Source organism: Daphnia pulicaria, chromosome 3 (genome assembly GCF_021234035.1).
Source record: "Daphnia pulicaria isolate SC F1-1A chromosome 3, SC_F0-13Bv2, whole genome shotgun sequence".
NCBI lineage: Eukaryota > Metazoa > Arthropoda > Branchiopoda > Diplostraca > Daphniidae > Daphnia > Daphnia pulicaria.
Window position 1 is genome coordinate 7,301,277 of NC_060915.1, and position 26,824 is coordinate 7,328,100.

General features: G+C 41.0%; 5 protein-coding genes and 2 long non-coding RNA genes across 12 annotated transcripts; 5 read left to right on the forward strand and 2 right to left on the reverse strand.

The window, feature by feature from the left end:
* Positions 1-218: 218 nt before the first annotated feature.
* LOC124328887 lies at positions 219-2,036 on the forward strand. Its single transcript, XM_046787727.1, has 3 exons — positions 219-539; positions 603-849; positions 919-2,036. The coding sequence occupies exons 2-3, from the start codon at positions 666-668 to the stop codon at positions 1,839-1,841; spliced, it is 1,107 nt and encodes a 368-aa protein (XP_046643683.1). The 5' UTR covers positions 219-539; positions 603-665; the 3' UTR covers positions 1,842-2,036.
* A 1,432-nt stretch (positions 2,037-3,468) lies between these two features.
* On the forward strand, positions 3,469-3,901 carry LOC124328905. The gene is made up of 2 exons (XR_006916533.1): positions 3,469-3,563; positions 3,714-3,901. It is a non-coding gene; the product is annotated as an uncharacterized LOC124328905 (long non-coding RNA).
* Positions 3,902-5,325: 1,424 nt separating this feature from the next.
* On the forward strand, positions 5,326-6,310 carry LOC124328906. The gene is made up of 4 exons (XR_006916534.1): positions 5,326-5,657; positions 5,727-5,830; positions 5,901-5,983; positions 6,046-6,310. It is a non-coding gene; the product is annotated as an uncharacterized LOC124328906 (long non-coding RNA).
* A 3,574-nt stretch (positions 6,311-9,884) lies between these two features.
* Positions 9,885-11,920, forward strand: LOC124329318. Its single transcript, XM_046788350.1, has 4 exons — positions 9,885-10,140; positions 10,202-10,365; positions 10,439-10,599; positions 10,670-11,920. Exons 1-4 carry the CDS (start codon positions 9,987-9,989, stop codon positions 11,745-11,747), a joined length of 1,557 nt encoding a protein of 518 aa, XP_046644306.1. The 5' UTR covers positions 9,885-9,986; the 3' UTR covers positions 11,748-11,920.
* Positions 11,921-12,234: 314 nt separating this feature from the next.
* On the reverse strand, positions 12,235-21,505 carry LOC124328343 (kinesin-like protein unc-104). 6 transcript variants are annotated; one of them, XM_046787091.1, is made up of 20 exons: positions 20,582-20,725; positions 20,382-20,491; positions 19,726-19,904; positions 19,353-19,435; positions 19,096-19,174; positions 18,870-19,036; positions 18,614-18,792; positions 18,288-18,543; positions 18,190-18,192; positions 17,810-18,107; positions 17,668-17,718; positions 17,333-17,476; positions 17,111-17,244; positions 16,257-17,031; positions 14,913-16,180; positions 14,308-14,847; positions 13,770-14,242; positions 13,151-13,699; positions 12,988-13,089; positions 12,235-12,914 (listed from the first exon to the last, which is right to left on the reverse strand). In XM_046787091.1, exons 3-20 carry the CDS (start codon positions 19,823-19,825, stop codon positions 12,833-12,835), a joined length of 5,283 nt encoding a protein of 1,760 aa, XP_046643047.1. In that variant the 5' UTR covers positions 19,826-19,904; positions 20,382-20,491; positions 20,582-20,725; the 3' UTR covers positions 12,235-12,832. The 6 variants fall into 6 exon arrangements, with proteins under 6 accessions (XP_046643047.1, XP_046643048.1, XP_046643050.1 ...); XM_046787092.1 differs by lacking the exons at positions 20,382-20,491; positions 20,582-20,725 and adding an exon at positions 21,418-21,505; XM_046787094.1 differs by having other exon boundaries at positions 13,151-13,693; positions 20,382-20,729.
* LOC124328345 (alpha-mannosidase 2C1-like) lies at positions 21,110-25,694 on the forward strand. The gene is made up of 19 exons (XM_046787097.1): positions 21,110-21,328; positions 21,397-21,530; positions 21,636-21,740; positions 21,802-21,914; positions 21,987-22,018; positions 22,091-22,301; positions 22,371-22,572; positions 22,645-22,772; positions 22,841-22,970; positions 23,037-23,139; positions 23,224-23,269; positions 23,334-23,469; positions 23,534-23,671; positions 23,747-24,179; positions 24,250-24,686; positions 24,749-24,796; positions 24,868-25,087; positions 25,157-25,391; positions 25,461-25,694. Exons 1-19 carry the CDS (start codon positions 21,208-21,210, stop codon positions 25,618-25,620), a joined length of 3,132 nt encoding a protein of 1,043 aa, XP_046643053.1. The 5' UTR covers positions 21,110-21,207; the 3' UTR covers positions 25,621-25,694.
* LOC124328348 (beta-1,3-galactosyltransferase 6-like) lies at positions 25,675-26,810 on the reverse strand. The gene is made up of 2 exons (XM_046787100.1): positions 26,678-26,810; positions 25,675-26,619 (listed from the first exon to the last, which is right to left on the reverse strand). Exon 2 carries the CDS (start codon positions 26,576-26,578, stop codon positions 25,718-25,720), a length of 861 nt encoding a protein of 286 aa, XP_046643056.1. The 5' UTR covers positions 26,579-26,619; positions 26,678-26,810; the 3' UTR covers positions 25,675-25,717.
* Between the last annotated feature and the right edge of the window lie 14 nt (positions 26,811-26,824).

The following is a 26,824-nucleotide window of genomic DNA, read 5'->3' on the forward strand; positions in this document are numbered from 1 at the left end:
GGGAATCGCGATTGCTCGGATAACTTACTTGTTAAGCCCCAGTGCCCCAGTGCCCAGTCTCAGGAAAACGAATGTTAACCTTCCTATGGATAAGTCATCTTCCGCGGACGACCTGACCCCTACCGCCAAGCAGACGATTCCTCTCAGGCTTATGGAGGCATGGAGCCGATTGTTTTCTTTAGTCTGTGGCTCTGTGGGTCTGTGCAGTCCATGCACAAACATATACGTTTTGTTCTTTGTTGTTGATGTGTTTTGACTTAATTTGGCATGCCTTCGTTTGTGTTGTAAGAGTATACAGACTACATGACTCCCCAGAGAAGATTCATCGTGCCAGCTCAGATGAAATCATGAAAGCAGCCAGAGATTGCATCACTAACAAAATACCCAGCAATCTTGTGGATGATTTTGTTGTTCAGATGTTGAATACCATAGACATGGTTTATGAACAAAGTAGGGTTGGACGACAGTTATTGGTCTACGTCGGTTCATTTATTCCAAGAAACCTAAAGATACTTGTGATGCCCCTTTGCCTTGAACAGGTAAATGTTTTAACCACCAAAAATAGTCAAAAATGTAAATCACTTTTTATTTTATTTTTATAGGTGACAATTGCTGCCATTTTGACACTACCCCTTTGCACAAATCTCACTGAATTGTAGGCCTACATGGAAAGAGCAGACCAATCTGTCATAACTCAAGGGATTCTCTGTCATATCCTCAAGTATCTAAGAAGGTTGAAAGTGTTGGCCTTGCCCAAACAGTGTAATGATTCCGTCATTGCAGTTGTGGGTCAAAACTGCCCCAATTTGGAGAGCATTGTATTGAATGACACTGGTGTCACCAACACTGGTTCGTATTTTATGACAAATTTGATGTTTCCAATCCATTTTAAGCCAATATTTTGTTATGTTTCTACAGGAATTGCTTGGTTACTTTGTTGTCGACGCCTTCATACCGTCATCATGTTGAAGACTGAAGTCAGTCCACCGGGTGCGGCTCTGCTGCTTCATGGTTTGCCTTCTCTGAGCATTTTACTCTACGACAGCATAGCCGATACATTGTGGTACTGCTCCGTTAACGCAGCCGTCTCTCCCAAGTTTGCATTGAAAACAGTCGCCTTCGGAGCAACTGATCTCCTCACTCCCGGACATCTCGAATTGCTGTCGCAAATGTGCCCCGGAGTTGAATGGCTTTCGCTCAACAGTGCATTCACTTACAGCGTTCAAACCTTGGGCTTCTTGTCTAAATTGACGCTGTTGAGTGTCAACTTTCGCGGTGGATCGCTAGACATTCATTTTGAAGACTTTCTACGACGAAACGGGATGACCATCAGGTGTCTACAATTGGTTGAAGCACAAGATATGGAATGGACCCGTTTCGAAAAATTGCTCATCTTTTGCCCAGCCCTAGAATCGCTCGTTTTCTACGAATGTAGTTTCGAGCGTTTCGAACTATTTGAACACGTCTGTGAACTACGCCGGTCGTCAGGGAAGAGTCAGCTGAAAAACCTTCACATTTTCCGCACCCCTTTAATGACGCCCCAACTGGAACATTTGGTGTCAATCTTACCGAATCTTAGTCGACAGGAGCTAGGTCATTTGGACTGGGACGTTGAGCAAATCCGCTCGTTTCTGACACGCAACAAGCACCTGGACGTTTTTTGCGTACTAACGTGGAGACTCAATGGATTAGGTGCAACCATGGCGTCAAGGCTCCCGAGTACTACAACACGGCTTCTTACTACACCACAAAGGCACCTGAGTACTACACAACCAAGAAAACTGAATACTACACTGAGGTTCCCAAATATTATTCTGCGCCAGCATACTAGATGTTGTTAATATTTCATGTAAAGAGAATTTATTTATATATTATTCGTTTCGCTCTAAAATCAATGTATTTAATGATTCAGCTCATTGCATTGTTCACTCAAATGTCATGTATTGCGTTAGTTTTTATTGGTGTTCAATGTTAACTGCATCTTGAGATATTATCGGTAGAGTTTAAAAGCACAATATAAAAGAAATCAAACATTATGTTTACTTATTCTGTGTTGGAATTGTCTGTTCAAGATCATATCCCCTATTCTTTCCTAAAGCGCCCCAAACGATTGTGATAGATATTTAGTTAAGAGTGAAAAGCTTTGATGTACCAATTCTCGGAGCAGCCTATACGTTGTGATGTAGTTATGTACCGTCAGAATAACGTAATATAGCGCCGAAGTATTAGTAGGGCACGTAAGATAGCGATATGATATGACCGAGCCAAATGGCGCAGCAAAATGACGATGCAGTCAAATTTTTTTATTTATGCGCTCTTTTTTGGTGCGGTTAAGAAAGAAATTTACTGTTTTTGTGACGTCATTATCTTAATTCAACATAAGATTTGCATTAGCTTAGCAACGGAAGCTATAAACGCATTGCAACAAATTGAATTGATAAGCATTTTATATAAAACACTAGTCGCGAAGACAGTATTCTAGCAGTTACTTTCTTGCGATTGTTGAAAAAGGTAAGTTTTGTTGACTTTTATTATTCAAATTGTAGTCTCAATACATGTAAACCTTCTTATTAAAATTTGAAATTGACATTTGAAGAATAATAAAACCAATTTTGGAAATGAGAATGGATTTTGCTTGGAGTACCTCTTGGTTGCACTTATGGTTGTCAGCTGCTCCGCTCTTCCGCAACTTGACAGAAATATGGGCAATCCCGGGGAGGCGCCATTGCCAACTCCCGTCGGAACATGTCCAGAATATAGTTACAATACAGTATTCCTGTCTGACGCATTTTACTGTGGGTATATGTATAGAGAAAATAAACTTTACATACAACTATGCAGCAACTATGTGTCTTCATAACAATACAGCGACATTTTTGAAATTCCAGATATTACCATCAATGCTCCAATGGTGTTCCGATTCGTATGAAATGCCCTGGCGCCCTGGCGGATTGTGCTGGACTGTTTTAACCGACAGCTATTAATATCCGTATTATCCAACGTGCGATTTACCAAACGACTTCAATTCCAACTGTCGCAAGGACACACCCTTTTAAACAAAAGATTCAAATAATCTTGTCTGAGATAGTGTCAAGCTGAACTTTGTTTTTTAATGATTTGAAAACATTTAGAGAGAAATAGAATCTAGAAGTCTATTCCATATTTCAGCGGTAATTGATCTGCCAATCTCTGCCCAATAATGTCTTTAATCATTAGATTTTTCTTGCTTATCACACAAATACACATATACTTCAGCAATCTAACAAGCATACACATTTTTCCGCTTTTTGTATAATCCAATCTAATTAAAAAATAACGCGTTCATCGTCTTAAGCCTGTAACCATCTTACAAAATCTTATCACATATACAATAAAACAATTTGACCAGATGATTCGAGAAGCGAAAAGGGCCAGTTATTATGTCATTAGATTTAATTTAATAAAGTTTTCCACCGCAATTAAATCAGTTGAGTGTGTCTCCTCCACACGACATCACCAGCAGTACTTCAGTTTGTCATCCGCTGTATCATCTAGATCAGAGTACTTTCAGCTCGCTACTATGGGTAATTATTAAACTTTAATTCTAGTTCAGTAGACTTTAACATATTGTTTGCAACTCTCACATGTTTTTTTTAAGTTAAATTTAAAACAAGTTTTGCTCACTAATTGTGTAAACGACATATATTAATATGGTTTTATTTTGTTTTCTTTAGCTAACTACGGCGTCATGCTGCTGTTGGCGGTTGCATCAATGATGGCCGGATCGACCAAGGGAGGACCTGTTGGCCCGTCTCCTGTTTACGCCCCCAAGAAGGCAGAGTACGCCACCGAGGCTCCAAAGTACTACACCACAAAAACTCTTGAGTAGTATACAACGGCATCCTACTACACCACTGCAGCCTCCTACTACACCACCAAGACTCCCGAGTACTACACAACGACTTCCTACTACACCACCAAGCCTCCGGAGTACTACACCGCTTCCCGCTATTGCACGACAAAGGCCCCTGAGTACTACACCGAGGCTACAAAGTATTGCACCACCAAGGCTCCGGAGTACTACACCACTGCAGCCTCCTACTACACCACCAAGGCTCCCGAGTACTACACAACGGCTTCCTACTACACCACCAAGGCTCCAGAATACTACACCACTGCTGCTTACTACACCACCAAGGCTCCAGAATCCTACACCACTGCTGCTTACTACACCACCAAGGCTCCAGAATATACACAAATGCCTCCTACTACACAACAAGAGCTGCTGAGTACTACACAACTGCCTTCTACTACACCACCAAGGCTGCAGAGTATTTCACCGAGTCCCCGAAATATTACTCGGCTCCAAGCTACACCACTGAAGCTTTCAAGTATCACGTTGCGCCAACTTACTACACCACAGCTGCCCCAACTTACTACGCAGAGCCGACTTACTACACCGAGGCACCTCAATACTATTCAGCCCTGAGCCACTACGAGACCTCCGTTCCAGATCACTACACCTATACTGAGGCAGTTTACTACACAGAAGCGCCAGAGTACTACACCACGACATACGCCGCTCCGAGCTACTACCCTAAGGCCCCCAAGTACTACTCTGCCCCGAGTTACACCACCACAGAACTCCTTACTACACCACTGAAGAGCCTAAGTATTACAGCAGTTGAACAAATCGTTGAACGAGCTACGGGCAGCCGAGATCGAACATCAGAAGTGTGAGCAGCTTGAGCTTCAAGCTGCTCACCCTTATCGTCCAACGATTCGTTCAACTGCTGCTCCTCCTCCTGTTCGTTCGACTACTGCTCCTCCTCCTGTTCGTTCGACTACTGCTCCTCCTCCTTTTCGTCCCACTGCTAGAGGAGCATTGAATCGTGTTACCGCACCAACAGTTGCCTATCCTCGTTGGAAATAAGGGTTTCCTTTTGATTGTTGATTGTAAAAAATTAAAATGTGATCACGAAATGTTTTTCAAGTTTTATCATGAATGAAGATGCCAAATTACTGTTTTTCAAAATACATTTTTGTGGTTTATCGACTGGAGACTGGAGCACGATATTTTTTTATTTGTTTTTGTTTATGACCTTCAGTGCTCTGGTTGGGTGGGTACAATTATTATTTAAAAAATACAGAAGAGAAATGGAGGACTATGAATTTTTCTCAGGTTCTCATAACAACTTTGTTTATCTAAACTTGCCCTTGAGAGAACTTTTTCAGTGATGGTAAACAATGAATAATAATTTACAAGCGAAAGATATTCCGTTTTTTAATCTGAAAAGGCTATGAAAACTGATCGAAAACATAATACCGATTTTCTTTTTTATTATTAATAAGGTGAGTACTGACTGCCTGACACTATAGACTGGAAAATGATTTTTTTAACAAGAAAAGTCGGTGATTTTTTGTTTTTACACTAACCGCAAAATCTCTTTTAGTTTCAAAACATGTAACAGCGCTAAAAACTGACATTCCACTGATTCCACTGATGTTGTGCCTCGCTGTGAACAATGTAAAGCTGTTGTAAAGCCAGATGCAGTATTTTTTGGCAAATCGCTTCCTGAACGCTTTCGATTGGTGGAAGAAGATTTTCCGAATTGTGATCTACTGATTATATTAGGAACTTCACTAGTTGTTCAGCCCTTTGCATCTCTTGTCGATCGGTATAAACAAACGTCGCACGTGTTCTATGGTCGGTATTGATTCTAACTTAATGTTTGAATTATTTTTAGTGTTCCGCCTAGATGCCCGCGTCTTCTGATAAATTTCGAGGAAGCGGGAAATGAAGACCCTGTTATGGTTGTTCTTGGTTTCAGTTGTGGGTTGCAGTTTCATGGTGAGTCAATTGATTGATTGGTTATCATTATCATGCAAGATATTTTATTCTTTATTATGATAAGTTTTAGGAGCTGACAATTTCCGTGACGTTGCTTGGCTTGGTGATTGTGACGAAGGATGCTTTCTATTTGCAGAAAAACTTGGTTGGAAGGTATTTAAGTGATAACTTTTTTTTTTACTTTATCCTAAATCAAAAAATTTTTTTTCTCGAAGGATGAACTAAATTCATTGATTGAAAATGGATGTGAAAGCGAAGATTCGGTAGAAACAGGTGCTACTGAAAGTACCTAATAATAGACGCGGCATTAATAGTCTCGTAACAAAAGACTTATAAACGTCTCGTGAAAGTATCAAATTTGTTTTGTGTTGAATATGCTTACGACTTACTTGCGAGAATCTCACGCCCTTAAAATGAGTAGTTAAAATTGAAAATTCCAATGCTTTTTCAGAGTGAACAAAATAAAATGAATTAAAAATTTAAAAAGCTTACTTTTCTTAGAAAATACGTTGCTGTTCAGGATTCCAAATATCTTTAAAATCTGACGCAAACGCAGACCACAAACCCAAAAAATCCTTTGGGTCGAACTCTGAGAAGCTACAACACCTGCAAAAAATTTCAATAAATAATCGCGATTCTAATAAACCATCTGATATATTGAAAAAGGTGTTACCTCCAATTTCTTCATTTAGCTGTCTGAGACTAGCTTCTAGCTCTTCAAATTTATTAGTGGCCAGCTTTATCCAAGTCAGTCGGCTCTGGCAGCGGCATGCGACCATCACTCTTTCCAGCTTTTTCATCAAATTTCTATTCTCACAGCACGATAGTCATTATTTGACAATTATTAAAATTTTAACTCATGTAAAACATTACCTGAATGTAAACTTTAACAACGTAGAAAATCAAATTGAGCGTATTGTCTTTTGGAAGAATAACGATAGCAAAACCATTTGCTTGTCCACGCTGACGGTTGCCTCCGTTCATATAATTTCCTAGCGCAAGAATGATACCCAGGACACGAGAAACTTCGACTCTCGTCATAAAAAAACATCCACTACTAGATTTTTTTTTTTTTTTTTTTAATACTTACTTTGAAATTATTGAGTGGATTTGAGATGGCGGCAAGAATTTCAAAGTAACTATTTTGAAACATAAAGCACGCTACCCGCTCAGAAAAAACTTGGTATATGTTGGCCAGCTCGAGTAGGAAATTTTCTGGCTTGTCCATGATAGCATCTGGTTGTTGTTCCAAAGTTATATGCGCATTGCAGCTAATTCATCTTACGTGGCTCTCAATGAATTCGAAAATCTTTTGAAGAGTCTCAAGGTCAATCACAGAGGTGTCGTAAGTTGTAAACGGCACTTTCCACTTGTTGGACATCCAAGGTGCGACTCGATATCAAAATAACCATTTGAGACCGCTTATTGTCCAAAACTGAAATGGAGTCAACATAAATATATTCAACCAACGCAACAGAATTTAGCTGAATCTTTACTCACTTTTGACGGTTTGCTTTTTCACCGGTTTCCCAAAAACAACATGTCGCGTAAATAGTTCAGAAAAATCATCCCAACTTTCGAGATCGACCTCTTCCAACTTATTCCACAATACTGTCGAGCTAGACTTAAGTAATAAAGTAGTAGTATTGATTTTTAAACGTTTTGGATCAACAAAACCTTCTTGAGCCGTCAACTGTGTTTGGTGTGGCAATCATCGGGGGCTGGATAACTTTTTGACACCTGAAAATATCGCTGAACTTCCCGTCCCGTTAGCCCCAGAACTAAAGTAAGTTGGTAACTTTTGGTTAACTTGCTATTTTCTCTTATTTTTTCTTTTATCCAGGCGTGTACATAAAGTCTTTGATTCAAGTGTCGAAGATATTCCCGACGGAGCTATTCCCAAAATAATTTATATGTCTGAATATCCGTGAACTTCCAATTGACCTAACCCCAGCACCAAAGTAAGTTGGTATTAATGTTTATTATTCATGTTGCTATTTCCTCTACTTATGTTTTCTTTTATCCAGGAGAACCAACAAAATCTTTTAAGAAAGTGTCTGTGACATTTCCTGATTCCTATAAATAAATAAATAAAACGGTTGTGATAGGGATAAGATTTGCGTTTTGGCCAACGTCATAGGAATCACTTCCAGACAGAACATCCTGAAGAGATCACGCAGTCTCTTCTAAGACGCGATTGTTGCTACCTCGGACGATGACCGGTACTGTTTTGGCAACACGATCGAATACCCGTAATCTTTCCAATTAAACAACAAATCCTAAAAAAATGAAATTGCGAGTTATGTATTATCTCACCAACTTACAATTAACCCAAAGTGGATATACTGTTTCCGTGTTTTAAAAATGAAGCAAAGATGTGTAAGGTACGTAAGACGGCCCATAAGCTGTAACCAGTGGCAACAAGCCATGGCCACCTACTTTATCAAACTCAAACTGTTTTTTTGTTTATGCCGTGCAGGAATTTCGTGGGTGTTTGTGTGAAGTCTGCCTCACGATTAAACAAAAAAGTAAAATTATGCGGAGGGATGGGAGATTTTGAAGACACAGTTGATTATGTTTCCAATGATGATGGCTGTCCCTTTGATATTGCATGGCTTGATTGCGCTTGGGATATGCTGGATTGGCTAGAGAAATTTATCTTAGGTAATGTTTAAATTATTTGTGCTATAAATGTTTTTCTAATTATTGTGTTTTTTCGGTTTTTTTTAGGCAATCTTAAAAAAGACCCTGCAGAAGCTTTTTAAGAGAATCTTTACCAATTTTATGCAAGAAATTGATCAAAATTACGATGGAAAAGTTAGAGGAAGGTCGCAAGCTCATTCGTTCAGATACTGAACGTGAATGGAGAGAATACCCAGACAGTTTTGTTTTGCTGGAAAGTGCGGAAGGGGGTAATATCACTGTCGAAGGGGAAAAAGAAAAGTCTGAGGGTGAAGATGAAAGTGAGGAGGGAAAGGATTTAGAAGACACAGTTGATTATTTTTTCGATTGGCCTTTGGCCCTTGGCTGTCCCTTGGATATTCCATGGCTGATCAAGCTTGGAAAATGTTGGAATTAGCCAGAGAAATTTATCTTGGGTAATTTTTCAATTATTTGCAAGTAAGCTATAAATGTTTTACTAATTATGTTTTTTTTTTTTTCAGGCAATCTCTAAAAGACCCTGCAGCAAAGCGAGATACTCTATTTAAATTGGCTCCCTTGAAATATTTATTGTTTCTTAAGAGAATTTGCCGAAACGTATTTTCATTAAGCAACGATGATTACGCTGATTTAATAATGCCCCTGAGAATCTTCAATCAGATCCTCTCTGTACCTAATGCGGCGGTGAAATGACAGCGACTCAACAGTAATTGTCGTCTGCTACAAAATCGGACACAACGATGCCACATGATTATAGTTACCCTGTTGGCCCTGTCTGTGCTAAAACCCCCATCTGGCGACGGCTAGGCAATTGGTATAACAAAACTGCCATCACTAACTGTGCCGATGCAAGCGGCTAAAATAAAATGGACGGCTTTCACTCTAGTACATATTCCTCGAAGTTTGGCGCCTGATGGTCAAATTGATTCTGCTACCTTCCGTAACTTCACTGTCTATGTTCCGTAACTAACCTAACCTTTCGGCCTTCGCTACCTTACCTCTTCCCCAGATGGGAAAAAAAAAGTTTTAAGTGACACCCTTTTCCCTATGAATAGAGCCCTCACAACAGTGTTGTGCAATTTGTTTAATTCAATCGTGCAACACTGTAGTGGGGGCTTTATTCATAAGGAAGAGGGTGTCACATAAAACTTTTTTTTTCTACACCCAAATTTGTAAGCAAAATTAAGTAAAAATTCAAGGGACACGGGGGAAGGTATAAAATTATAGTATAAAATCTAAAAATCCATATGAATAACATATACCCTAAAATGCGTGTGTGTGAAGCACGTAATCAGTAGGGAAAATGGAAACGACTGATATCCACTGGAAACCGTAACACCTGACCTCTACCGACATGCAGGAGCATCGCTTCAGACGATTCCTCTCAGGCTTATGGAGCCGATTGTTTTCTTTAGTCTGTGCCCTGTGGCTTTGGTTCGACAATCGACACTCGATACTCGATAGTATTGCGCTGTTGTTTGTTTAGTTTTTGACCATGCCTCACGCGAAAACTGGTATTAAAACGTTATTAGAAACGTGCTTGGAAAATGTCACACGAAATATGGATGAATGGTGTTCACATTATGTTGAAACGTTCGGCAAAGAAAAGAAATTTTATCTCTATGTCATTGGACCTTTTGATCCTTTGCGTAAGTCAATAGCAATTCCAATTTATGAAAAATAGTTTTTTTGTTAATTTTGTATTTCCAGCTTCCAAACTTTTGGCACAGATAATAAGCATACTGAGAGAAGAGAAACGATTAAAGAAACATTATCTGGAACTTCTAATAACCCAGCAACTGAGTGTTTTGGATCTGTCCAGAGAAGGGGATGAAGTTGCTTGTCATCTGCGCCTTGCATCAATAAGATGCTCAGTAAGATCAAAATATTTTGCTTTGCACTTTTTAGATGGCTGTTGAATTCAACCTGTATTTATTCTACTTGCAGCACCTCAAAACTTTGAATTTGTCTGGTTGCCAGAAAATTTCCAAGCAAGTCTACCAGGAATTTCTTCCCACTTTTGAAAAGTTGCAGGTAGTGAACATTTCAAATACTAACTCTGGTGACAGTTGCTTGTACATCTTTGGAGCATACTGTAAAGATTTACGGTAAGTTTTGGTTGTTGATTTTCTGTAAATATTAAAAAAAAATTATTTAAGCATTTCTCTTTTCTTTCAGAGAACTAAATGTAACAAGTTGCCCTGTGACAGATTCTGGTATCCAGGGATTGTGTCTCAGTATTGATGATCTTGGAAAGCAGTGTGATAGATTAGGACAATGTAAATTGCTTCAAAAGCTGTTGATCAGTTACACTAAAGTCACCAAAAAGGGCATTCAAATGGCTCTGGAAAACTTGCATACCTTGAAAGTCTTTGAATGCTGTTCCTCTGTTCAGTCTTTGGCAGAAATGCATTTGTCGGCATTCGAACACCACCTTCCAGACATCCCAAAGTACTCTTTAATTGATTTGCATTGCACCAACGAGTCGTTTAATACGCCCTATAGAAGTGGAAGTTTAGGCCTCGCAGCGTCCCTGTGCTCATCTGTCATTAAAGTCCGGATTGTAACGCAAGAAGGATTGAGTGACATTGATCTTCTGGGTTTACTGTCGCTCGAAAATTTACGCGAACTAAGCATAGGAGGGGGCGAAGAATGTCAGATTACGTTTGATGGTGGTGTAGCTCCTATTCTGGAAGGGTTGGGGAATTCATTAACTTCTCTGACACTAGCTGAACTCCCTTGCGTCAACATTCGAGCTATCACCGAGTATTGTCCTAATTTGCGCTTTCTCTTCCTTGTAATGAATCATTCCTATTCTTTGGTTTGGCCAGAAGAAGAGAGGAAGCCGTTCACTTCCAAACCGATTAAAGTCGATCCTGTCTTGAAGAAACTCGAATCATTGCATCTAGTCTGTGTTTCTCATCTTTGGTCAACTTCTGTTATTCCGTCCGAAAGTTTTCCTTCCCTCATGTCGTCGCCGGAACTCGTGCACCTCTATGTTAAAGATTGCGTTACGCTCACCGACAAAATTCTCCAGAAAGCAGCTCTTCTACATCAGTTTAGAAATCTGGAGCATTTGGAGCTAGAGCAATGCAACTCTGTTACTAAACAAGGGATTGATTCGTTGATGAACGAAAATAATCCTCTGAAAGTGATTAAATTGTGGGAGTGTCGATCAATAACGCGCCAAAATGTTTCCGATTGGAATAAATTAGCAAGTAAAAAGAAATGGAAAGTTTTGGTAGAATGGAGCTGAACTGTTTTCTCAAGTATTGCAAGTATTGCACCGTCATATTTCTCAAATCTTATCGTTTTATTGGATTTTGAAATGATTTTTATGACTGTATATGAAATTGAAAGCCTCACACGCCATTACTCTCATCACAGAATTTAACTATTGAAAATAAATTGCTATTACTTATTCCCTAACCCGAAAGTTTTTTACTTTTTTACTAGAGTAGTTATTTATTATGTCTCCTTGCTGAATCATGGTGGTTTCCCATTTTCCTAATAGATGGAAGCCATTTTGAATGGATTATTGAAGGAAATCTAGCGACCAATTAGTCATTTTGTCTTCGTCTATTTTAATTCAGTTTTTAATGTTTTATTTCTTAGATTGCAGAAGTCGGAAGATGACCTTTGCTTGTGATGTCATATGTTAATTAATTCTCTTTTATACGCCAGATTTCTGATTTCAATTTAATAAATTGACGAGAGGAAACCGAGAAAGGTGAGACCACTGGGACACTTGACTATTTATTTTGGTCTCTTAAATTTTTAGAATTATAGGCAAACCACCAGCAGCAGCACGGACGCAGTGAACGATGAGATGAAAGCGCCGAGCACAATAGTGCACATAATAATAGTTGCAGTATTATTAGTAATTATTACAGGAGTTTAGTAGATCCTATATCCGAGGGAAGTGGACAACATAAACAAAGCAAAAAAGAACTGAAGGCAGCTGATTTAAATAGATTTAAAATCGGTGGAAAAATTGACAAGGAAAGCTGCTTGCTGGTTGCTGTTGTAGCTGTACATAATAGTAATAATAAGTTAATAACGAGGAAGTGAAGGAGAAGGGCTGGATTTTAATCAAGCAATTTTAGAACTTATTTTAAGACGACCACAAGGCGAACGCCAGCGAGATCATTGATGGGAATAAACATAGATCGACATCCAATCACACACACATACACACGATAGTAGCAAAATCCCGTTATTTTCTTTGCCTTGGTGAAGCTAACAATGTCTGGTAAAATTCTTATTATTTTCTTGACCCATCCAGAACTTACGAGGCCATTCTGTGACTGGTAAAGCAGACTATCAGCGTGGATCGATCTATTAATTAGCCGATAATGGCAAGCTAGGCGCTACTAGTTTACTCGATGGTGCTGCACCAGGTTGGCAGCGTGCCAGTCGAGACCTAAACAAACCCAAAGAAAATATCGTTGGTAATTGGACACACTAATTAATACTGTGCGTTGACGAGAACTGACCTAATTTGCCCTGCCAACAAAGGGTTCATGGCGTACAACCAATCATATAGTTCTTTATCCGATGGCGTTTGCATTAAATATTGGCGGTGCTTGGTAATGACGCTGTGAAAAATAATATTCTAGCAATTAGTTCTTATTCCATTTTTATTCAATAAATGTTTACCTGAAAACGTTGATCATTCCGACATCTTCTTGATCCTCGGAATATTCCACGATAGCAGTGCTCAGATTAATGAAACCGCGTTCAATGCAATCCTTTTCGTCTTTGTACAAAAGAACGTAGGGACGACGGACAACCACCCATCGACGAACCCAGCCCAATGCTCCTTTCTCCAACACGCTGAGTAGTCCTCGACGGGACACGACTGGACTGACGCGAACTTCTTCAATGTCGGCCACAAAGCAACTGTTGGTAGTGGTACACGATGCTTGCGGATCCACCGTGTAGGAAGCGTTGGGAATAAAAGCTCGACTCTCCTGGCCAGGTGACGGCATGTACAGTGATGGACCATTGCCGGATGGCGTCTCAGGTGAAAGAGGATTGCTATTATTGGCCATCGTGTTATTTCCATCGAGCGGAGTCAGCGAGAGCAAGGATGGATCCTTTCGAATCCTTTTCCCCTGGATTAAATGGACATATTTGGTGCAAATCTCCCGCTCACGTTCCGTCATCTGCCACGGCTGATAAGGGTCAACACCATCCGCTCTGCTCCTGATCAGGTTCAATTAAAAAGTTGATTACATCGGAAAAATTTACATCGTTTCAAGTTGATCCAACTCACCCAACGAGTGGAGCAGGAGGAGGTGATGGAGGAGATGTTGGCGATTTGATGACTTCAGTCGTGTGAGCTTTAGCCATCATATTGCACATTTCCTTTTCAGACTTGGTAATATCTTGCCCGATAGAACGTAACAACTTGCCGGAACCTGCCACATTTGTCTTTCCATCCAGACCCAATCGTTCGCGAAGAAGCAGCCAATAACGAGTCCGGCCGACTGCCTCCAAGCGTGACAATTTTTCCAGTTCCCATTGATGGTCAAAGATGAGCGAATCGCCTCGAGGACGCCATCCGTCCAGGTTTTCTTCACCGCGGACGTAGCAAGCGCTAGTGTCCATGACGCGCCTCTGTCTCCTCTGAATTCCCGGACTACCTCCTCCGCTGCCGTTACCGTGACCGGATACTCGCCGCATCAGAACTTCGTAGATGCCCGACATCCGAGTCGATTCGGCATGTCGCGTCCCCCGGAAGAATTGCTGAAATTTCGGGGTTTACACTTTGAGAAAATGATCCGCACTTTGATTTAACAAAATAAAAATACCTTTAAACTACGAGTTCCAGTGCGTGCGTCACGGCCCAAAATGGTGACACAAAGATCTTTGGTGATGACTGAGAGCTGCTCACAATTGTCCAACTGGACGTAGGCGGACATGGTCAGGTAGATGTGCTCACCAGAAGGCGTAACGCGATTGAGGAGCACCGAGTTGTGCAATGACGAATCCCAGGCGGCTTCGAATCGATAGAAATGGCGCGTGTCACCTGGAAATTCGAGAACTTCCCCTGGGAAAAGTCCCAACGAAACGACTGACATGTCATTTTCGTAACTCTCATCACCGTTGTCGCATTCAGCTCCCGTGCGGATTCTTCCCACAACCAATTCGCGGACGTCATTCCAGTTTAATTCCTCTGTGACTTCATGGACGAGAGTAATCCGGATTCGGCGCTGCAGTCCCTGTCGTAGGATGAACTCACTACGGCAAGGCAGATCGGGATTCCGTTCCACCATCACCGGAAGGTATTCTCCGCTGGAAGCCAATTCCAATATCTCGACCCAGACCAACAAGTCGTGTTTGGCATCCACCTGAAAATAAATACAAACAATTAAATTCACCTGGCAATTAAATAACTGCCAAAAAAGCTCCCAACCTGACAAGTGGGACTAGGAGGAAGCAATCCAAATTTAGTGGACCGCAGAGGTTGACTAACGGGTAAAAGTGGCGGAAGCATGCGTTTGGGCGGCAAACGACTGTTGCCGGACTGGAGAGCGACCTGATTGACGACTCTGTCACGGCACAGGGACTGTTGCAGATGGCCGTAGACTTCCAAAACGAGGGGCTGAGTGCGAAGGTAATCGACAAACGTCTTTGTCACTTTGACGGTGATGTTCTGGACGTGGTAGAAGCTGAGAGGCGCTCCGTTTCCCCGGTTGGCGGAATTGTTGCGAATCGGTTCGGTGGAGAATGCTTCATCTTGATGATGAACAAAGTGAAACTGGCAGAAAATATCGCTGTATTCCATGGGAATATTCACCGCGTGCAAAATGGTAATCCGGAATGTAAAATCACGCCCGACAGTTAAATGCTCAGCCAAAGCCGATTCTTGTTGCTTTTCAACGTCATTTTCAGCGGGTTTCATGCTCTGTTGATCGTCTTGATTGGAAGATTCTAATCCGCTTGAGTCTTCATCTGCACGTTGGCCATGACCTTCGACAACTCTACGGCATTCCTCGTCTTCGCCTTCTTTCATCTGCAGGCCCTCGTCGGAATAATGGGAAAATACTTGACTCTTCTCCCGGTTTCTCTCAGAAAAAGAAATCCTGGCCGATTGCTTGACTCCGCTGGAATATTCGCCATTCTCGTCGTCGAGGACGGCCTGGACGGCAACGCGGAGGTATCCCCTGACGTCGCCCTTTTCATTAACGATGGGAACATTGTGGACCAACGGGACCGGATAGAGTAAACTTCCCAGCAGGACAAAAGCCCGTCCGACTAGTCGGAACCATGGGAAACGATCATAAAACGGATCATTTCCGCTGATTGTCGAATTGTCGACGGATTGGTTTTGACCCGCCAAAATAGCTGGAGTCGATCCGGGAGATTGGCTAGGAGATTTCTCGGCTTCATTACGACACATTTCGCGCATCAGTTCCAGTCTCTGACGCAGTTTAGTAAGACTCCAGTAGTGGACGGCTCCGTTTTGGTTATCTTGTACCTCAACGGCGACAATTGTCCGTCGGCAAGATTCCTGAGACCAAGGATCGTTGATCCTGTGAGAAGAAGTTGAAGAAGGCGAGGAGGCTACCAAATAATTTTGGTCTTGTAAATCTCTGGGTAAGGGCGAATAGGGTGTGTCAGTCAGCAGAGTGAACTGGAACGTTACTCTCTTTCTCAATTCCACGGAAATGGCATTAGCCTCTGTCGGTAAGGAAACAAACAAAAAACTAAAATTAGAATCAATTTACTGGACAGCAGTGACTGAATTCCATAGTACCTTTTAGGAAAACAGCGTTACCCCACAAATCGTCCCTGAGTGAAGTAAATTGATGGAATTTCCATTTGTGATAGCCCCAAGCCGCCATTTGATACTGGCGCTCTGTCCAGCAGCATTCGGCTTCAAATAAGGGATTGACAAAGATGGCATCGTCAATGGCGTCATCCGATGTGCACGTACTGTACAACGACATGGTCATTGTTTGTTCTTCGACTTTGCGCTGAAGTGCGTCGATTTGAGCCTCGTAATTTTTTCTTTGTTCGGCAAAGAGCTGATCAGCTTCTTCTTTTTCCTTTCGATGGATTTCCTCCAGGACATTCAATCGCTGCTCCATTTCCAGTTTCAAGTCGATGCCTTGCTTTTCCAACAATTCGATTTGGGCAAAATTCCAGTCGACGTTCTCCAATAAAACGGGCGTCTCGGCTGGCGATCTGGTGGCCGACTTTGCCGAAGGCTCACGAGGCTGACCCGGATGGTTAAATCGGAAGACGTGGTGCTTCCCCAAGATGACACGATTTCCCGTCCGCAGGAGAACTGGTTCAGTTATGACCCGGCCGTTAACGTAACATAACGCTTCTGGAGCCGGTGCTAATAAAACCACGCCTTCGCGGTTCTCGAAGATGCAGTGCTCGCTGAGGATGTGCGGCCCACACAGTTGGATGTCCTGTGGAATGCAGGCTTCCGTCGATCCCACCCGTGTAATACCGTCTTTGATATAATAGAGTAGGCACTCCGACATAAAAGGATCCTCGTTCAAGTTCACCAAATGGGGTGTCTGTTGATGCAATATCGCAATTAGCAAACGTGTTGATACTACTTAGAGAGAAATGAATCCTGGTGGGAATAGTGGATACCTTTTTAGGAGAGAAAACACCCACGGTATCTCCATCTTCTTTCACGGCCACACCCATTTCGGCGAAGACGGCTTCGCGCTGTAATCGAATCATTTCGGTCCGTTTCAATTTGTCCTCCCACGTCTCGTTTAATTCTGCACTCAGTCCAATGTCAAGTTAATTCGATTCAGCATTGGACCTATGTACATGTCTAGCATAGAAATAAGAGGATTTAGACTTCACCGGCAATCAATTTCTCATTTTCCTGCAGCTGGTCCACTGCGTCTTCCGCTCGAGATGGAACCGACGCTAGTCTCGGACGTTGTGGTTCTCCGCCTACGCCAGTTGGTCCAGCAGCTCCTTGCCCACCATTTTCCCCTCGATTCTCTTGATAGAAGGAAAAAACAAACAAAAGAAAATGAAGTGGTTTCCAAATGGCTGTTATCAACAGTAATAATAATCCCCCCCAAGACAAGACTCAAAAGCCCCCAAAGAAGGAACGCAACTTATTCATTTGTAAGCAAAACCGTGCCAAAATGAGTTGCCATCAAATGTGGAATCATCAGCAATCAACTTACGGTCCTTATTTTCCCTCGTGTCGAGCACCCGAATGATTTGTCCGTCGGGACCTGTTTTTATGATTTTACCATCATCGGGACACATTTTGTTGTTGTTGCAATGAAAAGACAATTTTTTCGAAAAATGAAATAACTTTGTTACCTTCTTCCACATCGATGCCTTCGACCCGCAAAAGTTCCCGAAGTCGTGAAATTTCTTCCTTCAGCTCTCGGATGAGTTTGGCATTGGCATCTTCGTTGACAACTGCCTTACAAAGAATCTGCTTCGCTCGATCAGCGTACCTGAGGGTGGAAAGAGTTTCTTCATAATTGATGTCGGCGGGTGAGATGGCTGCTATCATAGCCGTTTTGGAATTGCCGCCGAGATTCTCCCGAAGAAGCCAAGTCAAAACTGAATCACGATATGGAATGTGATCACCTTTCTTCTTCTTTTTCATTGCCTGATTTATTTTGAAAAAGCAGCATTAATTATTTCTATTTAGTTTTCATCAAATCAATTCCCGAGTGAAAATCAAATTTTACCGTCTGTTCCATTTATGAAAATGCAGCATGAATAAGGTATTGGATTTTGATTATTATTGATTATTGATTCTAAATTTATTTGCTGATTCCGGATTTACCATTTCTGCTAGAGCGGAGATGACTTTGCCGAGAGTGGTGAGACTCTTGTTGATGTTAGCTCCTTCTTTTAAACGCGTTCCTTTAGCGCCGGTGGCGTCGGCTCGTTCCGAACCCGCCAAATCCACCAAGGAAATCTTGCTGACTTTTTCCGTGGATAGACTTGTCGTTTGATCGAAACGCCTTTGCGTGAAAATGAGCGTAAAAACGGCATGTGATCGACTAGATGTCTCGTTCATGTTGGTAGCTGCCACCGTTCTGTTTAATAACAAGATGTCACAAGAAAACTTAAGTATTAGGACGAATGTGACGGTGGGGAATTATTGACCTGGCTTTGTTGCCTTCGTCAATAAGCTCGTTGACATCGTCGAAGCAAGTAACAGCCAACTTGGAAAGATCTTCTACGTAGGGTCCCAGGAGAGGGTGCTCACGTACGCGCAAGTTGTTTTTGTTCTTGGGATTGAGCAAGTCACGAACTCGTTCGCAATAAATTTCCATGTAACTGACCTGTTGTGATTGTGCGTAAGTACAGTTGACTTTGTGACTCAACTAAATTAAAAACAATGTCTTGAACGCTACCGTACCTCGACCGAGTACTGCATATCTTCGTTAGCATCGCTATTGATTCGACCGAAAAGATCCATGCAAAGCTGTGGAATGATGCCCTCTTGGCCTTCTTCTTGTTTGCCCATCATCGTAAATGATTTTCCGGCTCCCGTTTGGCCGTAGGCGAAAATGCAAACGTTGTAACCTGTTTTCAAATTCAATGTTTGCACTTTAAATCAATTTTCTTTTAGTTGAAGAAATTACCTTCGAAGGCGTGATCGAGCATCTCTTCACCGATGTCTTTGTAGACATTGATCTGCGGCGCGAAATTGTAATCTTGAGGCTAAACGTGAAAAAAGGGGGAAAACAATAGAAAATCGATAAGTGATCGTAGCTCGACTCAATGGGCCGTCTCTCTGTGCTTGCACCTTGACATTCGCCACCACATCGGTGGGTTGAAAGTACACAGAGTATACGACGAGGGGGAAAAAAAGAAATGGCAGAAACAAGGCATAACTCACGTCATGTGACCAATAAGAGTAATCAAAGTTAAAACTCTTGGAAGCCTCCTTGGAACCGGCTGGAGCTTTCGGATTGGTTATGACTGTGGAAGACAGAATGATTAACAGTTACGACACTATTATAGAAAAAGAGTTATGAAAGATGGCGGTTCTTTTCGACGATTAACAAGGGAACCAAAAATAGAAAAACACAGTGTGGGCGGGCAGAGGATGAATGCGTCATTTACTTCCATTTGTCTAGTTTTCTTTTTCCTACTCCGGAACGGCCGTGATATTGGCAACAAGTCTTGCGCTTTTAACGAAGGCTTAGAATCCAACTTTTTTTTTTACGGCACACGAATAATCCTCCATTTTTGATGACGTCAATCCTTACCCGTGGTATTGTCGACCATCTCGATAATGCATTTAGAATCGCGGTTGATTTCTCTGCTATTGAACGGACGCACACGAACGGCCACTTTAACGGACGACATTTTGACTTGATTAACGGCTGCAATCCAAATGGAAACAATCACAGCCCAGCAGCACTTGATGCAATATCCAGCAGCGACCCTGTCAATCAAACAAGACATTAACACAATTAATACACCCCATTCGCGCGAAAGAGATAACAAATCTATTTTTCGATTCCTTTTCTGTTATCTCTAAATCGAGACGCTGTCAGGGGAATCGAAACTCACGCCCCTTCTTTTCCCTCTTCTATTCGATCGACTTAACAATAGGCAACGCCGGAATGTCGTTTCGTGACAATATGAGACGCAATCCAGTCGCGCATAATACGGGCTACTTCATTTTTCCTCTCGAAAGAACCGCTGCACTTGCACTGTGCAGACCCCTGTCCGTCTTTCAAGGCGATTTAACATTCAGAAAACAATATGGCCATGTAACTCGATGCATGGAGGCCCAGCCCACGCTCAATATATTTAAAATGTATTAAGGTAGACCCGCGTACGCTTTTTTTTATCGCATTAAGGATATAAAGCTGTAAAATTGAATAACATTACAAAGGCAAATGATGGTAGAGCTTACCCGGCTTGGAACTATGAGTGTGACGTTTAGCTATACGGAGCTCAGTAACGTTGATCCATGACACACGAATCGATTATTTCTTCCTCCTACTCTTTTTCTTTTCTTCAATACTTCACGAGATAATAAAAAAGAATTTCAAAAAATAAAATAAAAAGCCCTGCCCTGCTGCCACTTTGACAACAACGAAGAAAACAACTTACTCGGGGACTGGGGCCAACACTGAAGGTGCCACGGCAGTATTCAACTCAGAAAAACCGTTCGTCACCGAAGAGCTGCTCTGTGACTCGACAATATCGATCGTCTTCGCCGACCTGCGCAGTAGCAAATCCCATCGGTGAAAGTGTATCGCTCCCCCCGCCCTCTGAAGAAGGAAAAAAGGACCCCGTTGAGAGTTCTACTGCTGGCGGTCTAGCCGCTCTTTAAACCGACCGACAGCTTTACGCTTGGAAGAAGGTTTATTTTATTCGCAAGGCAACCCCATTTTTTTTTTTTTTCATTTCGACTTTCCCCAACCGCTGCATGCAGTACCGCACAGACGCGGAATGATGGTAATTCATTCTACAAATATGCTCCAAGGCATGCGTGATCGATAAAATAATGTAAAACGCAACAAAACACTACAATATTGATCTATCGATAAACATTGATAAAAAATAGACTTTTACGGCCACTAGTGTTGGAAGTAAAAAAATAATAAACAAAAAAAAAACGTCAATAAGGTTGCCGAAACCATCTTGTTTACCACCGAATGGCCGCCAGGGACCAGCTGGAAAGTTAAACGACCGTGTCATCTCAATTTTTGTTAGAATTAAAGAAACAGACGGTGATGGCTAGTTTACACAAAAATCGACGAACTACCCTTGAAAGGATTGAAAAATTCGTTTCTAGAATTTATTTTACTGATGTAAATTTATATGGGCGCATTTACCCACATCAAGAGAATGTCGGTACGAAAAACACTCAGACGTTAGAACTTTAATCACTTATTAACGATATTTTGCTTATAACATTTTAGACATATTTCACTGGGCCTTACCTCAAGATAAACACTGGAAGTCAATTTCCTTTGATGAAATCATCAAACAAACATTTCTCCCACAGAAAATTGGGGACTGTTTTGGACCCACTTGGGCTACACACTACTTTAAGGTGTTGCCAGTTGTCAATGCAAAATAACAGATATTTTTGTACATGTATTTATTCAATCCTCTCATTTTCTTTTAAAACACGGAACATCTTTTTGGCCTTTAAAAGATTGTTGTGAAGATTCCTGAATCTTGGTCTGGCAAAGAAATCCACCTTCGATGGAATTCAAATTCAGAAGCACTTCTTTTCAACACTCTTGGAGAACCTCTTCAGGTTTATAACCAATTATTATGTGTTAACAATAGAATAATTTCCATTGATACCATCTATGCAGGGATTCACTGGAAGTCCTGATCACCAGAAACGAGAAGAATTCATAATCTCAAAATCATGGGAGAAGAAAGGTCCAGAAGAACTGGTTTACTTTATTGAAATGGCTTGCAATAGGTATCTTTGATTTATTTATTCATACTCAGGTTAAAGAGAAATAAAAATAAAAATTTTGTTAAAATTTCATAGCATGTTTGGAGCTGGCAAAGGAGGAATGATTGGTAAAAAATATCTTCAATGTATTACCAATTTTTACCATTGAGAATTTTAGAAGCAGCATTTATGCATTACAGACGCTCCCGACCCTGACCGAAAATATTCTCTGCAAATGGCTAATGTTGCGGTTTGCGACACAGTCGCATACCATCTCCTGATCGACTTAGAACTTTTATTTGACATGGCCAAAGAATTGACGGAAGCAGACGGAAAGGGTGACAGTCGTGGTTATCAGGCTTTGTACGCAGGAAATCAAATCATAAATGCCATTCAAGCTGATGATTGGAAGTAATTTCGCGTTGCATAATTAATTAAATTTATATTTAGTAAATACTTAAGTCCCAGAAATTCTTTCAGGGAAGCTCAACGAGTGTCAAACGAGTTTTTTAAGTACCGAAACGGCGAACGCGCGCACATCATAGACGCAATGGGTCACTGTCATATCGATACGGCTTGGCTCTGGACGTACGATGAAACTATCCGGAAGTGCGCTCGCAGCTGGTCATCTGTGATAGCACTAATGAAGGACTATCCTGAAATGACTTTTGTTTGTTCTCAAGTAGGTTGGAGCTATTTTCTACAAAAAGTTCACTATTTTGTCTCATAACGACTGAATCATTGATTTATTCAGGCCCAGCAATTCAGCTGGGTAAAACAGTACTACCCTTCGCTTTATGAGGAGATGAAGCATTTTATAAGTTTGGGGCGATTTATTCCTGTTGGTGGAACATGGGTTGAAATGGACGGCAATATACCAAGGTTCATTTATTTATTCACTCTTCAAACAACATTGAAACGAATTAATCAATTGTAAATTAATTTTATAGCGGCGAATCATTCATACGCCAATTTTTGTACGGGCAGCGGTTCTTTCTAAAAGAATTTGGAATACGATCGCAAGAGTTTTGGTTGCCGGACACTTTTGGTTATTCAGCACAGACTCCTCAAATATTAAAAGTGTCAAAATATTTAAATTTAACAAATCCCTCAAATTATTAACTGAATATTTACTTGTACATGCAGCACGTTGGAATTTCCAGATTCCTAACACAGAAATTAAGTTGGAGTCTGGTTAATAAATTTCCACATCACAATTTCTTGTGGGAAGGAATTGATGGCAGCACAGGTATGTATTTGTTTTTTGTTTTTTTTTCAATGCGTGTTCGCACTTATATAGACTTTTAATCTCCCACATTTATGTCTTACGCAGTTATCGTTCATTTTCCACCTGGCGATTCGTACGAAGCCAACTGCAAGTAATGTTTTATTGATCATTGAATGGACCTACGTAGCCTAGTTTAAACTATTTTTAATTTGTAGAGTGAGCGAAGCATTGAAAACGGAACGAAACTTGTTGGATAAAGGACGGGTAACTCGGTCTGTGATGCTTTACGGTTTTGGAGACGGTGGCGGTGGCCCTCACAAACCAATGCTTGATCGCATGGAACGATTAAAAGTAGACCTAGATTCTTTGTATACCAAATACTAAAACTAGAAAAAGTTTCAAATCTGATTTACAGGATGTCGATGGTGTGCCTAAATTCGAGAATTCAACGCCTAACAAATTCTTTGAGAATTTGGAAGCCGAGAGTTCACAGCTTTGTCGTTGGGTTGGAGAGCTATATTTAGAACTTCATAACGGCACTTATACATCTCAAGTAAATACGAATCTTGTTTATCTAAAAAAATACATGATTAATTTCGTTCATCCATTTCTGACGTATCACATTCAGGCCGATATGAAGAAATACAATCGCAGCTGTGAATATAAATTGCGGGATGCCGAACTCCTATTGGCTATTGCATTTACTTTGGAACGGATTCCACTGGCGGATTTGGTGGATTTACGAACCAACATCGAGGAAGGCTGGCGCCTTCTTCTGGTGAACCAGTTTCACGACGTTTTGCCAGGGTCTTCTATCGAACTAGCGCACACGGAAGCCAAGGAGTGGTTTCGTAAAAGCCTTCAACTAGCAGCGGAAGTTGTTGATCGCTGTATTAGTTATCTCCAGGGTACGTCTATCGCTAGTTATTCTTTGCTCAACACACTGCCTTGGTCGAGAAATGCTTTGATCTACGAGAACGAGAAACCTTTGAAAGCGATCAGTGTCAAGCCGATGAGTTGGGACGATGACGAGCTCGGTGATATTTCCCCCGTTGTCATGGGTAATTTTCGCAAAATTAATTTCATTTTTGTCACTGTCGATCAAAACTCGCAACTCATTTATTATTGCAGAACAAGGGGGAGGAGTCCACAAAATAAGCAACAAATGGTTTTCGGTGGAAATAGATTCCAGCGGTCGTATTTCGTCCATGATTCATCATGCTAGTGGCAATCAGGTCGTTCCTACTAAAGAATTTGGGAATCAACTTGTACTTTTCGATGACATTCCTCTGTATTGGGATGCGTGGGATTGTATGGACTACCATATTGAAACTAGAAATGCTGTGAATCGTCCGTCTTGCACCGAAGAAGAGGTTCACGTAGAGCTTGCAACTCCTCTGAAGGTGACTTTGAAGTGGAGCCAGCCTGTTGGCCAGAAAAGTCGTGTTCATCAGAAAATTCACATCACCGCCGTTCATTCTTTCATAGAATTTGAAACTCGAGTTGAATGGGCTGAAAATAGAAAATTTTTGAAAGTTGAGTTCCCTGTTGAAGTTCACGCCAATCAAGTAAGGTTTTTTAATTGCCTTATTTGCTTTTTGTAATTAACTTTGTAACTTTTTTTATTCAGGCTTCCTTCGACACTCAATTTGGTTTCCTGAACCGACCGAATCATAAGGTTTATAAATTTTTACTGCAATAGTCATTCGTTTGCGACTCTATTATTTATTATCAATTGTTCAAACGTAGAACACTTCTTGGGATTCTGCTAAATTTGAGGTTTGCGGACACAAGTGGGCAGATTTGTCAGAACCTGCGTGGGGTGTTTCTGTTTTGAATGACTCGAAGTATGGATGGAGCGTGCATGGACGAACAATCACCATGTCCTTGCTCCGTTCACCCAAAGCCCCGGACGCTAATTGTGATATGCACGAACATTTCTTCCGCTACGCGTTAATGCCACACAATGGTATGTATTGCATACCTAGACGATATTTTAAAAAAAATGGATATAAATATTTCAAAATTGTGATTATAGGTTTAAAATCGAGATCCGAGGTGATAAGGGAATCCTACAACTTTAACTGTGAGTTGATTTCAACCAAATTGTCTAAAGACACGAGCACTAGTGGCTCGTGGTTTACAGTAAATTCGTCTTCCGTCATTTTGGAGACCATCAAACCCTGTGAACCAGTGCTCGGTGATGAGAAAACTCCGGTAAAAAGAATTCTCGTTCGGCTCTTTGAATCCTGTGGTGATCGAACACACGCTAGGTCTGCATCTATTCTCTCATTCAAAATATTTATTTGATTTCTAAACTTACTTGTATTTTGACATTGAAGGATCGAGACGAGTCTTCCGTTTGTGAACTACATGGAGTGCAACGGATTAGAAGAACCAATTGGACCTCTACTACCTTTCGTAGTTTCTACAGAAGGGCAAAAGTTTTTCACTGCTTCATTTACCCCATTCCAAATTAAAAGTTTCTTACTTTCCTTTTGAAAATGTTTTGCTATTAAAAATATATAGTTGGAAGTGAATACAAAAAACAAGGTGGCAGTGGTTGATTACAAGAACGACATGTAAATTTTATTAATGACTAGGGTAGATCTGGATCGAAATTTTTACAACATTTAGATGGAAGTACGGTCCAGTTGTAGTTGTAGGAATATCGTACGCGTAATTCTGAAGGGCACAATTTTCCTGTTTTTATGAGATTGTCGTGTTTTTCTCGCATTTCGTTGGCACTTTGTTTGTGTGTGATGAGATAATCGTTGTAACATCCTCGAGACTTAAACTCGGTATCAAATCGGACGTCATGAACTCGGCGAATTTTCAATGGTGAAAGCCACACACCAACCGAAACATCTTCACTCTTGTACTGTTGAAGTAAGGGTCCACTTTTTGCTATAAATTCTACCAAGTCAGATGACAGAATGTAGCCACCACCCAAAGCATAGGGTAGATAAGTGTCACAGAGAAACCATTCAGATTCTTTCCACTTTCCTTTTTGAAAAACACTGCTTCCACCCTTGAAGAATCCCCAGTAGAGATGACTTTGTGGTTTTTTCTGTAGTTCTTCTAGAAGTGGAACTGTTCTTACAAATGAATCATCATCACATTTGAGTAAAAAATTGAACTGATAATTCAAGTGTAGCCACTGGAATCCAGCCAAGACTTTTACGGTTAAGCTGGAATATGATTCACTTACAGAATCAAGAATTAGCATGTCATGATGAGTAGTATTTTCTTTAAGCACATCATTCAAAACATTTTCAGCCAATCCTTTGGAACCAATAACAAACAAATGTTTCACTTTTTGGTGGCTAACTGAAAGCCATGTTTCTCTGATTGCTTTCCGTGTGGCAGATTTAGTTGGATCACTCATGATCAACACAATCAAGTAAAACGATTTTTGAGTTAAACCAACTACGGTTTGGCTTGAAATCTCATTCGCCATCGGTAATATTTCTGCATTTTTGGACTTGGAGTAAACCACAACTGCCAACACAAAAAGTGGTAAGATAAATAAACAACCGAAACAAAAAATATTCTTTACAATCCGATTTTTGCTTTGTCGCCAGGCTCTAGCCATGATAAGAAATATCCCTCAACCCTTGACAGAAAAATAATACGTTAGTATTTTGACAAGAGCATGATTAGCACACAAGATCAATACAAAAACCTTCCAAATATTTACATTGCC